Source organism: Aethalodelphis obliquidens, unplaced genomic scaffold (assembly GCF_003676395.1).
Source record: "Aethalodelphis obliquidens isolate GAN/ISIS:26980383/991018 unplaced genomic scaffold, ASM367639v1 scaffold35, whole genome shotgun sequence".
NCBI classification, from domain to species: Eukaryota; Metazoa; Chordata; class Mammalia; order Artiodactyla; family Delphinidae; genus Aethalodelphis; species Aethalodelphis obliquidens.
Window position 1 is genome coordinate 5,745,491 of NW_020837979.1, and position 12,307 is coordinate 5,757,797.

General features: G+C 45.8%; 1 protein-coding gene across 8 annotated transcripts in view; it reads right to left on the bottom strand.

The window, feature by feature from the left end:
* The window catches only part of NPAS2 (neuronal PAS domain protein 2), a 181,034-nt gene that overhangs the window by 98,366 nt on the left and 70,361 nt on the right, over positions 1-12,307 (bottom strand). For 6 of the 8 annotated variants that reach the window (XM_027128807.1, XM_027128804.1, XM_027128805.1 and 3 more), the window contains one exon: positions 3,085-3,138. In XM_027128807.1, coding sequence (XP_026984608.1) covers positions 3,085-3,138 — 54 coding nt within the window. Of the gene's footprint in view, positions 1-3,084; positions 3,139-7,316; positions 7,389-12,307 lie in introns of all 8 variants that reach the window. The other 2 variants (XM_027128806.1, XM_027128801.1) reach the window with 1 other exon arrangement.

Genomic DNA, 12,307 nt, shown 5'->3' on the forward strand with positions numbered 1-12,307 from the left:
TCAAACAATCCAAATAACCCATGAATTCCCCAAAGCTTTGAAAACCTTGCCTAATATAGCTCATGTGTTCTGGAGACAACGAGAGATCTGATCTGAAGCTAAATCTCATCAAAAATACCGGGAGAGAAAACAATTCATATCAGACCTCCAGGTGGGATTACGGGAAGGGCCTCCTGCGTTGCTGCTATAAAACCCACATAGCTAGAGGCTTTGGAAGTGATACAATTTTAGTATTGTCTTTGTTTTGCCCTTGTTTTTTTTCCCCCCACGTGTTACGAAGAATACTGCATTATTGCTGCTATTCTGGCGAAGAGATCTGGGTATTCCTAAACATTCTAAAACCCGTCTCCCCACCTGAGGACAAGAGGGGAGTAAGGACCAGCAGCCTCACTGCCCAGTGTCTATGCTGGGAGGTTTCCAAATAGGAGATTTGGTGGCATGGGTGCCCACAGCTCAAAGCAAATGGGGGTGGGAATAAATGGAAAGAAACTGCATACAATTGGATTTCTAAGAATTTTTAGCCAAGATTTTATTGGAATATCTGTATTGGATGATCTCTGAGCATGGTAGAGCCTAAACATGCATTTGACCTCTTCCTGATTTTGAGGTAAGCCATGCAGTAAAAAGACAGGACTAAGACTGTGGGCCTGGGGGTGACATTAAAGATGATGATGGCAAAAGCCAAACTGCTATGGACTCAAAGTCACATCAGGACACGGTCTAGGCCTGCCAGACAGGCCAAATTAGTTCTCATGTGAAGAGATATGTGTGTGGTCGGAGAATAAGAACAGAGTCCAAGGTTTAGGAAACCTGTATTTATCTTCCACTTCTGCTACTTGTTAGAGCTTTAGGGTGGTTTGACAAGTTACTTAACCTTATTAGGCCTTAGTTTCCTTAGCTGTAAAATGGGAATAAGGATGATACACACCTCAAACGAATGTGGAGGAGCTGATATGAGACAATGCATAGAAAAGTACTTAGCCTGGTACCGTGCACCCGAAAGTTATCAGGGCACACAGGGCACGCCCAGTGACCACTGGCCAGCACCACTGACCTTTTCATTATTGCTAATGGAAGTAGCTTATAAATGTGTTAATGGAAAATGTCCTGCATCTTCACATACAGGTAGCGATTAATACTTAAAAAATAAAAAGCTTCTTGGTGTATTTTGTGGCTGTTCCCAAAATAGCCCGCGAGGAGGGCAGGGCAGAAATGATGAGCCTCGTGTTGCAGCTGAGAAGGTGGAAGCTCAGCGAGGTGAAGGGGCTTATTGGAATCCATCAGGCAGGACCGCGCCAGCCAGGAATGCAGCTCAGGCCTCTGCCTCCTGCCCTGTCTCCACAGCGACCTGGCATGCAACCAAGAGGCGAGGTGCCCCAGAGCAGAGCAGAGAGCTGGAGGCCTGCCAGGGAGAGGCGGCACGAGGCCTCCGTTCCGGTCTGGTCTCATCTGATCGATTCATTTGCATGTTGCTTGGATTTTAGAGCCCTTGTGGGTGGTGGCCTAAGGGGGCCATGGTCCCCAGTGCCAAGCGATGTGCCTGTTAGTTCAGAATAGTCCGGGGAGTTCCTCATATTACTGTTGGTTTACCTTGGTCCTCCAGCTCCGGCAATCCTCACTCCACCCCAACCTGAGTTTGCCTACCCCTCCGGCATTGCCCTGCTCCCTGATGTTCTTAAGGAAATATTTGGGAAATTAACAACCAACGCAGGCTTCCCCTGCACCCCACAGGGGAAGATTCAGGTCTCAGAGGTCTGAGTGGCTGGGGACTTATTGTTCTCATGGCTGCCCCCGCACCAGGTGACGTGGAAGGACAGACACCCCCGGGGCTGCTGAACTGGGCGACTTCTGAGGGCTCCGTCATTCGAAAGTGGAGGATTCTGTAGGTGCCAACCAGGTAGTGGGCTCTGTGAAGGGAGGTGGGCAAACCCTTCAGCCCTGTAGGTGTTTAAGAGGCTGCCAGAGGGCGGAGGGACCTGCCAGCCACTGGCAGTGGCAGGAGGAGAGAGCAAAGAGCTTGGAGGAAGGAGGCTAGTCCTCCGGGCCTGAGTAAAGGCCTTCCTGAGACAGGACATCCCGTGTCGCCATAGGACACCACTGCTGGGCCCGTCCCCGTGCAACCTAATGATCCGTGGTCACCTACCCATCACCACCATTCACCTGGGCCCTCCCATGGGCACGCCTCTCATTCATCTTTATTACCCCAGAGCCTGGTGTGGTCACTGCCAACTCGGTCTGATCGTACGAGATAGATACCATCCGACTGGCCTCTACCTTCAAAATATCCACTTTATGGGGGACTTCCCTGGCGGTCCAGTAGTTAAGACTCCACACTTCCAATGCAGGGGGCACGGGATCAATCCCTGGTCAGGGAACTAAGATCCCGCATGCCCCACGGTGAGGTCAAAAAATAAAAATAAAATAAAATAAAACAAAATATCTACTTTATGATTCCACCTCATATACAGTAGGTGTTCAATAAATGTCCAGTGAAGGAATAAGCATGGACGTGGTTCTAACAGCGCTGACATGCCAGCGACCAAGCCAGGCTTTCTGGTCAACCCGACAACAGTGCCAAGCAGCTGTGATAGCTCCATTTTCCGATGAGGAAGCTGAGATACCATATATGGAAGAGCTTAGCCCAGCGAGGATGGTTATTCCATGTTCACTGCGTGCTGATGATTATTCCAATTACTGTCCAGGGCCAACAGCTCCCTGACAGCACATCCAAGATTTAAACCCAGCCTGGCCTGGCTCTAATCAGGCTGCCTCGCCACGCAGTGTCCATCCTGGAAATGCAGTAACTGGAGGCTTCTGAAAGGAGGCCCCCGTCAACAGGGTCACCACATGGACATGTGAAAGCTATAAACCACTTGGCAAGTCCCAAACGATCAGTAATTTCTGGGTAAGGAACAAAACTGAGGGAACTGGCTTGAATTTTTTCAGCGGAGCGACGCAGTATTTCAAGGAGCACATGTGCCCCAGCCCCCTGCCTGGCCGTGCTTTCCGCTGTAGAGTGAGCACAAGCGGGGTTCGGACGGCGGACACACGACACAGCCGCGGCGGGGAAGTCGCCCCTCTTACCTCTTTGCCCTGTCTTTCTCATCTTCATCCATTAGATTGTCTCGGCAGTTTTTCCTGCAAAAAAAAAAAAAAAGAACAGATGATGACTCTCTGATTCTCGACCTTTCTCACAGGTCTTTCTGGTTGCCATCATTTTGGTCTGATCTAAATCACATGCCTTAATCCACAGGTTCTCAAACTTTCTGGTTCCAGCAACTCTTTGCACCCTCTCAAAAATGACCGAGGACTCTGAAGACCTCTTGTGTATGTGGATGAAAACTGAGAAATCTTAAATGTACAATATTCCATTAAGCATCAGAGAGATGTCATCAACAGAACTCCAAGAGCTTCTGGAAAAGACCACTGTATACTCAAAAGAGTAAACAGGCAAATGATATGTTAACATTAGGAAAACTGTTTTGACCTCAAGGACCCCCCCTGGGTCCCTAGATCACACTCTGGGAACTGCTTTCCGGACCCAGCTCAACAAAGCATCTGTTTATTTCAAACCTGCAAGCTGCCCGAGACGTTCTAAAGGAGAGCATTTCTTTATCTGTTCATTTAAATACACAAATTCCTCTTATGCAGCCTGGAGGGATCGGGGCCCCAAAAAGTATAACTGCTCCCCTATCTTTAAGGCATGTACACCCCCTAGATAGTCAAGGTACACAGATGTGAAAAATGAAGTAACAATCCAGGAATGTTCTCACAGCCCCAAACCTCATCACCTGGGCCTCTACTCTCCCAGGCCGCTGGCTCAAAGGCTCTTGGGCCCACTGACCTGGTGTCCCCTGCTACACGCAGGCCTGTGGTCCTTCACCCCTCAGAGCCACATCCCTGATTACTCTTCCTTCACATGTTTCCCAGAGTCCCATCTGTCTGGGGGAGGTCCCCCTCCAGCCCCTCCATGCATAAAGACTTTCAGGGTGTCCCTGAGGCCAGAGTTGGGGGAACTGGAGGTGAAGTGTGGTGGAGATAAGGGTGGGGACCACAGAAGAAATGGAATCACCATGACCCACACGCTTCTGGTCTCTAAACAGAGGGAGGGCCTGACATCAGAACTCCAGAATCAACACTTTGCAAATGCACTAAACTTTACTCTCAAAATTCCAAGTTCCTGATCACAGTTTTTTTTTTTTTTAATGAAAATAACTCATTTTATGAAAAGGCCAGTATGAATTTTGTAACAAAAGTAGACAAGGATATTAACAGAAAGAATTATTCTAGGTCAATCTCATTCATGAAAATGAATATAAGAATTCTCAACCAAACAGCAAATCCAATAGAACCACACATAAAAATTGTAACATTTGGGCTTCCCTGGTGGCACAGTGGTTGAGAGTCCGCCTGCCGATGCAGGGGACACAGGTTCGTGCCCCAGTCCGGGAAGATCCCACATGCCGCGGAGCGGCTGGGCCCGTGAGCCATGGCCGCTGAGCCTGCGCATCCGGAGCCTGTGCTCCGCAATGGGAGAGGCCACAACAGTGAGAGGCCCGCATACCGCAAAAAAAAAAAAAAAAAAAATTGTAACATTAGATAAAAATTTGTAATGGGACAAATGAATCTTTTCTCTGAGATAATTTTGTTTTGTAGTTTTTGGTCTGCTGTGAGCCCAGGCATGAGTCTGAGGCAAAGAGGAAAAGGAATTCTACAGTCACAGCCCCTATTTACTTACAAGACCCATTCGGTTAATAGCAGGCATATTTTAGTGACAGATTCGCAAGAAACCCCATTCAGCAGTTGAGGCCTGTGGCATAATTAGAATGGGGTTAGCATATCTGCAAACAGGCATCTGCTTAATGTTTCCCAGATGGAATCTGTTCAGAGCTTTAAGACATGAAAAATGCAGTCCATTCGTTTAATGATGTGCTACCCCAGGTCTGCACTCCATGGAAAGCGGTGGCTGCCCGTGTGCTGAGGGCACGAGCCCGCATCCAGCCATGGTAAAAGGGTAAAAGCCGTGCCCCTTACCAGGTACCCCTGGACAGAGCATGTTTACGGGAGGATGTGGGCTTCGGTCTGCTTTGCTGAGGATCTGGAATCCTGTTTGGATGACAGGGGCTGCTTTGTCATACATGAAACGTTGTAGAAACACCTACAAATGACTAATAGCTACTCTGTATCAACTGCGGCAGCTCTGATTCCTCTCTCTCTGTTCTTAAACACTTCCTGAATCCGTGAAGCCCTGATGTTCTACACCCATGTTCTCTTCTTTCCCATCCCTCCCATTTCCTTGCCCTATTCCTGTCACCTGACCCCTAAGTCACTCTGCTCCACTGCACCTGAGGGAAGAGAACACACCTGAGTTGTGCTCCCCAGGAGCACCTGCCCCAGAAGCTTTACACCAATGTCCTGTTTTGTCACACCTGTTGTCTCCCATGCCTTCCTCATGTCCATCAACAGAGGAATGGATAAAGAAGATGTGGTACATATATACAACGGAGTACTACTCAGCCATAAAAAAGAACGAAATGATGCCATTTGCAGCAATATGGATAGACCTAGAGATTCTCATACTAAGTGAAGTCAGAGAAAAACAAATATCACATGATACCACTTATATGTGGAATCTCAAAAAATGATACAAATGAACTTATTTACAAAATAGAAATAGACTCGCAGACTTCAAAAAGAAACTTATGGTTACCAAAGGGGAAAGGTTGGGGGGAGGGATAAATTAGGAGTTTGGGATTAACATATACACACTACTATACATAAAATAGATAAACAACAGGACCTACAATATAGCACAAGAAACTCTACTCGATACTCTGTAATAACCTATACGGGAAAAGAATCTGAAAAAGAACAGATATATGTATATGTATAACTGAATCACTTTGTTGTACACCTAAAATTAACACAACATTGTAAATCAACTATACTCCAATATAAAAGAAAAATTAAATTAAAAAGTTAAGCGCACATAAAAAAACAATTGTGGTAATGTACACATAACTTAAAATTTGCCATTTTAAACTCTACAGCTCAGTAGCATTAAGTATATTCATATTGTGGTGCAACCATCACCACCGTCCATCTCCAGAGCTCTTTTTATCTTGCAAAACCGAAACTCTGTCCCCATTAAACACTGACTCCCCACTTTCCTTCATCCAACCCCTCATGACCACCATTCTACTTTCTGTCTCCACGATTCTGACGACTCTAGGGCCCTCATACAGGTGGAATTATACAGGATTTGTCCTTTTGTAATGGGTTTGCGTCATTTAGCATAATGCCCCAAGGTTCCTCATGTCTTGGCATGTGTCAGAATTTCCTTCCTTTGTGAGGCTGAATCATATTCCACTGTAGGTATGGACCGCCTTTTGTTTACCCATCCTCTGTTGATGGACCCTGGGTTGCCGGCACCTTTTGACCATTATGAGGAACATGGGTGTCCCTCCCCGCTTGTACCTTTGAGTCACTCTTTTAATTCATCATGCGGAGGAGCTGGAGGGGCCCAAAGCGCACAAGAAAGAGGGAAAAGGGGAAGAAAAGTAGTCCTGTGAGGTTGGGTTAAAGGAACAACAGAGAAGTTTAAGAGGTGACAGCGACTTTTCCCAATTGTATAAAGAGTTTCCAATTAAGAGGGGAGAAGAATAAATTAGGAGTTTGGGATTAAAATATACACATTACTATATATGAAATAGATAACCAACAAGGACCTACTGTATAGCACAGGGAACTATACTCAATGTCTTGTAATAACTATAATGGAAGAGAATGTAAAAGAATACATATATCTATATGTATCTATATATCTGAATCACTTTACTGTATAACTGAAGGTAACACAACATTATAAATCAACTATATTTCAACAAAAAAATTTTTTAAAAAAGAACTTCCAATTAAAAAGGATTTTGAGCAGCAGTTTTTTGTTGTTGTTGTTGTTTTTTAATGACCACAGAAGGCCAGGGAAGAGAAAATGAGCTGCAATGAAGGCAAAGGAGATTCTGAGTAGAGCTGAGAAAATAACTGTTGATATGATTAAATCCCAAAGTGAACAACGGTGGAAAGCGCCTGTATTTTTACTCCAGATAACCACACATCCTAGACGGGCTAGACATTTAGGGGTTTCTTCGTCACAGTCCCAATAGGAAACAGGACTTAACTGCAAGGAGGCTGTGTGTAAATGTGTGTGGAGGTGGGGTGGCTAGGGAAACCAGGAGAGATGGTGCAGGTACCTAGGGCTGGTGTCAGCAGAGCTGTTGACACCTCTGTGCATCAAGGGACAAGAGGGAACTGGTTACCTGGACCTGGAAGGAGCGTGTCATATAGGAGAGGTGGCATTTGGTGGAGGGATGCAGTCAGCCTGAAGAAACCTTGTAAGAAGGGAGACGAGGGGATAAATACCTCACCTCCTTGTCCGCCCTCCCCAGTCTCTCACTTGTGTCTCCTGTTGGCCACACCACCCAGAAGACAGAGAGGGAGGCTACTTATGACATCCTCACAGGGGAGCCTCCGGGGCAGACAGGATGGTGGGGACGGGCAGAGGGGCACAGGGAGGAGACCCCGCCCACCCAGTACATTTCATTTCTTGGGGGCTCTTCCAGTTCTGGGTTTCTTGGCTTTTTCTGGAACACAAACTATTTGGAGTCTTTTTACACCTTGTAACATCTCCCGAAATTTCAAGTACAGGCATCTGCATCTACTAACTGACCACTCAAGAAATAATAACCAATGAGAATGATGAGAGGCTGAGGAAAAGAGAGCCTGGAACTATTGGAACAACAAAATCTGTAACGATGGATAGTAACCCAGAGAATAAACTAAATATTCATGAGTCCACTGGTACAAATAAATAATTAAATGAATAAATAAATGGAGGAGGAGACAGGTTTCCCTTACAGAAGAATTTCAATTAATAAATGTAGAAGGAAGAAGGGAAATCAAAGATCACCGTCAGTACACCAAAGTAATAACTGTTGCAGGCAAAATCCACTGAGGGATGCCGAAATTAACGGGCAAAAGTTTGAGGAGAATCAGGTTATTTGCATAGTTCAAAGTATCTCCCTCAAGACATTTATTAATTATAAAAGAAAAATAGTAACTTTATAAGTAGAGAAGATTGGCAGATACCACCTTCACCCAGGGTCAAAATTAACCTCACCAGGATAAGTTATATCCAAGTGTTTTGGTGGAAATAAGCACTCATTCTTTCGGGTATACACAACTAAGTGTACCTGCTGGATCACAGTACAGCCATATGCTTACTATATTAGAAACTGCCCCACTGTTTCCCAAGGTGACTGTACACTTTTATATTTGCACCAGTAGCACACGAGAGTTCCAGAGGCTCCACTTTCTCACCCAACACTTGGTTATGTCTTCTTAATTTTAGTCATTCTAGTGGGTATGTTCTGGGATCTCATGGGGATTTGACTTTCCATCTCCCTGATGATTAATGATGTTGAGCATCTTTTCATGGACTTATTTGCTGTCTAGACAGCTTCTCTTGTGATGCGTCTGTTCAAGTGTTTTGCCCTTTTCTTTCTTTTCCTTCCTCTTTTTGAAAGAAATTGGGCTGTTTATCTTCATCATACTCATCTGTAGAAGCTTCTCTCTTTCGGATATAACTACTGTGCCAGATATATGTATTGTGAACATTTTCTGCCAGCCTGTGGCTGGTCTTTTAACTTTCTTGATGATGTCTTTTGATGAACGGTTTTTAATTTCGATAAAGTGTAATTTATATATTTTTTATTTTTGTGTCCTAAGAAGTCTTTGCCACCTCAGTGTCATGAAGAATGATCCTACGTTTTCTTGTAGAAGCTTTATCATTTTAGCTTTTACACTGATTTACACTCCATTGCAAATTAAATTTTATGTGTGGTGTAAGATAGTGGTCAAGGATCACCTTTTTTCCCCCATCTGTATACTCACCTGTTCCAGGATCATTTATTGAAAAGATATTTCTTTCCCAATCGCATTGTCACTTTGTCAAATATCTCGTGTGATCCTATATCCATGTGTCTGTACAGAATCTCTTTCAGTTCTATTTATCTATAGGGTATCCTTAAAGTTCAGACACATAGGATAAACTTATTTTTTTTAAATACAATTTTTTTTCTTAATTTCATTTTTGGGGTATTCATTGCTAGTATACTGAAATACAATTGACTTTTTTTCCCACGCCGCACAGCTTATGCAATCTTAGTTCCCCAGCCAAGGATTGAACCTGGGCCCTCAGCAGTGAGAGCAGAGTCCTAACCACTGTACTGCCAGGGAATTCCCTAAACTTATTTTTAAAAGTAAACTTTATTTTTTAGAACAATTTTAGATTTATAGAAAATGCAAAGACAGTATTGAGAGTTCCCACATATCCTGCACCCAGTTTCCCCTGTTATAAATACCTTACACTACTATGGTGTATTTGTCACAATTAACGAACCAATACTGATACTGATACATTATCATTAAGTAAAGTCCACACTTCATTTATATTTTCTTAGTTTTTATCTAATGTCCTTGCTCTGTCCCAGTATCCCATCCAGGAAACCACACTCCATCTAGCTGTCATGTCTCCTCAGGCTCCTCTTGGCTATGACAGTTTCTCAGACTTTCCTTGTTTTTTATGACCTTGACCATTTTGAGGAATACTTGTAGACTATCCCTCAATGTGGGTTTGTCTGGTGTTTTTCCCAGATTGGGCAGATGGGTGTTTAGGAGAAAGCCCACAGAGGTGAAGTATCATTCTTTTTTTTCCTTTTTTGGCCGCGCGGCATGTGGGATCTTAGTTCCCTGACCAGGGATCAAACCTACACCCCCTGCATTGGAAGCACGAAGTCTTAACCACTGGATCGCCAGGGAAGTCCTCAAGTACCACTCTCATCACATCATCTCAAGGGTATTAAGAGGCTGTATCACTGTTAAGTTGACCGTGGTCACCCGCTGAAGTAGCAATAAACTTATCTTCAAATCGTACTGTAGTTACATTTACACGTAATATGTACAATGTGTTTTTCTTCAACTTCCAAGTATCCTGTTTTCAGATGAAGAATCTCTAAACTGAAGATGGTAGGTCCAATTATTAGTCTCAAAAAAAGTACACAAAATGCACAATTTCCCCTGTGTTTTGAGACTTTGATATATAATTATTGAACTCTGATCAGATTAACACTTGGACCTATGTTTAAACTTAGAGGTACTTCACCTGGAAACACACTGAGCATTTTATTTGAAAACATAAGGAACCTGCTGTTTAAGTAAAGTTATCTTATGTTGCGGATCCTGCGGCATCTTGTATTTGTCTGTCTCTATGCCAGAACCACACTATCTTAACTCCTGGAGTTCTGTAGGAATCCTTGACATCAATGGAGTGTGAGTCTTCCAACTTTGTTCTTCCTTCTCAAGATTCTTGGCTATTTTAGGTTTTTGCATTTCCAAATAAGTTTTAGAATTGACATTGTCAATTTCTATACAAATGCCTGCTGTGATGTTTATTGGGATTGTCTTTCTGTGAAGAGACACCGAGGTGCGGTCACCGAAGCACTAAGATGACATCCACATGCGATGTTCTATGATTCAATAGATATTCCCTGAGAGCCTGGGCAACGCCCCCGCTCCCATGGCGCTTAGGTGGTAGGGGGCAGGCAGGTGGTGAGGGCAAGCCACAAGCACTTATGTAAGTAAACATATGGCTTGTCATTGGTTATAAGTGGTGTGGAGAAAGCTAAAGGAGAACCTGGGGGAACAGGGAGTGCTCTGGTGGGCTGGGGCCGTGGTCTGGGAGAACCTGGGGGAACAGGGAGTGCTTTAGGAGAACCACCGGCCTCACTGATAAGTGATATGTGAGCCACAGCCTGAGAGAAGACAGGGCGTGAGTGTACAGACAGCAACAAGAGCCAGAAACAGCCAAGAGGCCAGCGTGGTGGATGGGGTTAGAGAGGGGGCGGCACGCCAGGGAGACTGGATGGAGTCTGGCCTTTGCTCGGAGCGAGATGGGAAGGCACTGCAGGTTTGGATCAGAGGAGTGGTGGAGACCTACCTCCGAGGACAGCCGTGACTTTTAAATGAGCTTAATTAAGTCGGCACGTATGACAGGACCAGCACAAGCCTGGCAGACGCTCAACATCCGGTTCCCCATTTGGATGGCAAGGATTAGGTACAGGCGTCTTTACCCGTTACCCAGGCCACGACGTCTAGCCCAGCTCCTTACCCGTGTCAGGTGCTCAATGAACATATGAGGAATGAAGGAGAGAAGGGAGGGAGGGAGGAAGAGAGGGGGACACAGCCAGGACCAAAGCCCTGTCTGAATTCCCACAATACGGACTAATACCAACTCCCACAAACCCCTCAGTGATCACGGTTAATCCAGGTACAGTGACGTGGTGATGACCAAAAATTAAAACAAACATTGCCATGTGTGCAGGAGCTATTGACTAAAGGGAAAATCCACTCTGAGTAGCACCTTCAGGAGAAGCCAGTGGCTCCCTCACCAGCCCTCGGCCACCGCTGCGTTCCAGAAAAGCGTCATCTCATTTCCTCTCCATCCGTTCTGTCGGTGGAATGGGCCATAGTCTCCTCCCCTAAATAATTGGCCTCTGAGCTGCCCTGGGAACCCCGGCTCTGCAGATAGAGCCCACCCTGGACTGCATCTCCTCGGGCTGACCTGACCCATTGCCTGCTCGGGACATGTGGGCTCCTGACCTCAGAGGCAGCCCAATTTCGATTTCAATTCCGACCCACTTATTCCATTTGACCTGAAGCAAATCCCTTAGACTTCATGAGGTCACCAGGCAGAGAGCATGTGAGGCGTAAGTGACAGGGTGCATGTGTGCAAGGAGGGCCAGGGTGCCCCCCTACAGCACAGAGGCCCCCGTTCACCCCACTTCTGCCCTGTGTAACCACCCTAACCTCTGTATGCCCTCTGTGGTCCTGAGCCTCCGCGGAGGCAGGTGCGTCCAGCCTCATCCGTTCTCCTTGTCTGCCTTAAATTTCAATGCACACACTCTCTGCCCAATGAGAAGGTCACCATGGGTGAACGGGGTGCCACAGACCTCAGGTTTCAGAGGGGCACTCCTGACCAGGGAAGAGAGGGCTGGTTTTTTTGGGGGGGGAGCTTTTCCAGCAGAGGCACCAGACACGTGCTCCAGAGACCCCCACCTCCAGAGACCACCTATGGCTGCCGGCCAGCAGGGCCGCGGAGTCCCTCACTCATTTGACCCTGGCGCAAAAGGGGCAGCCTCGAAAACGTGTGTGGTGTGTGTGTGTGTGTGTGTGTGTGTGTGTGTGTGTGTGT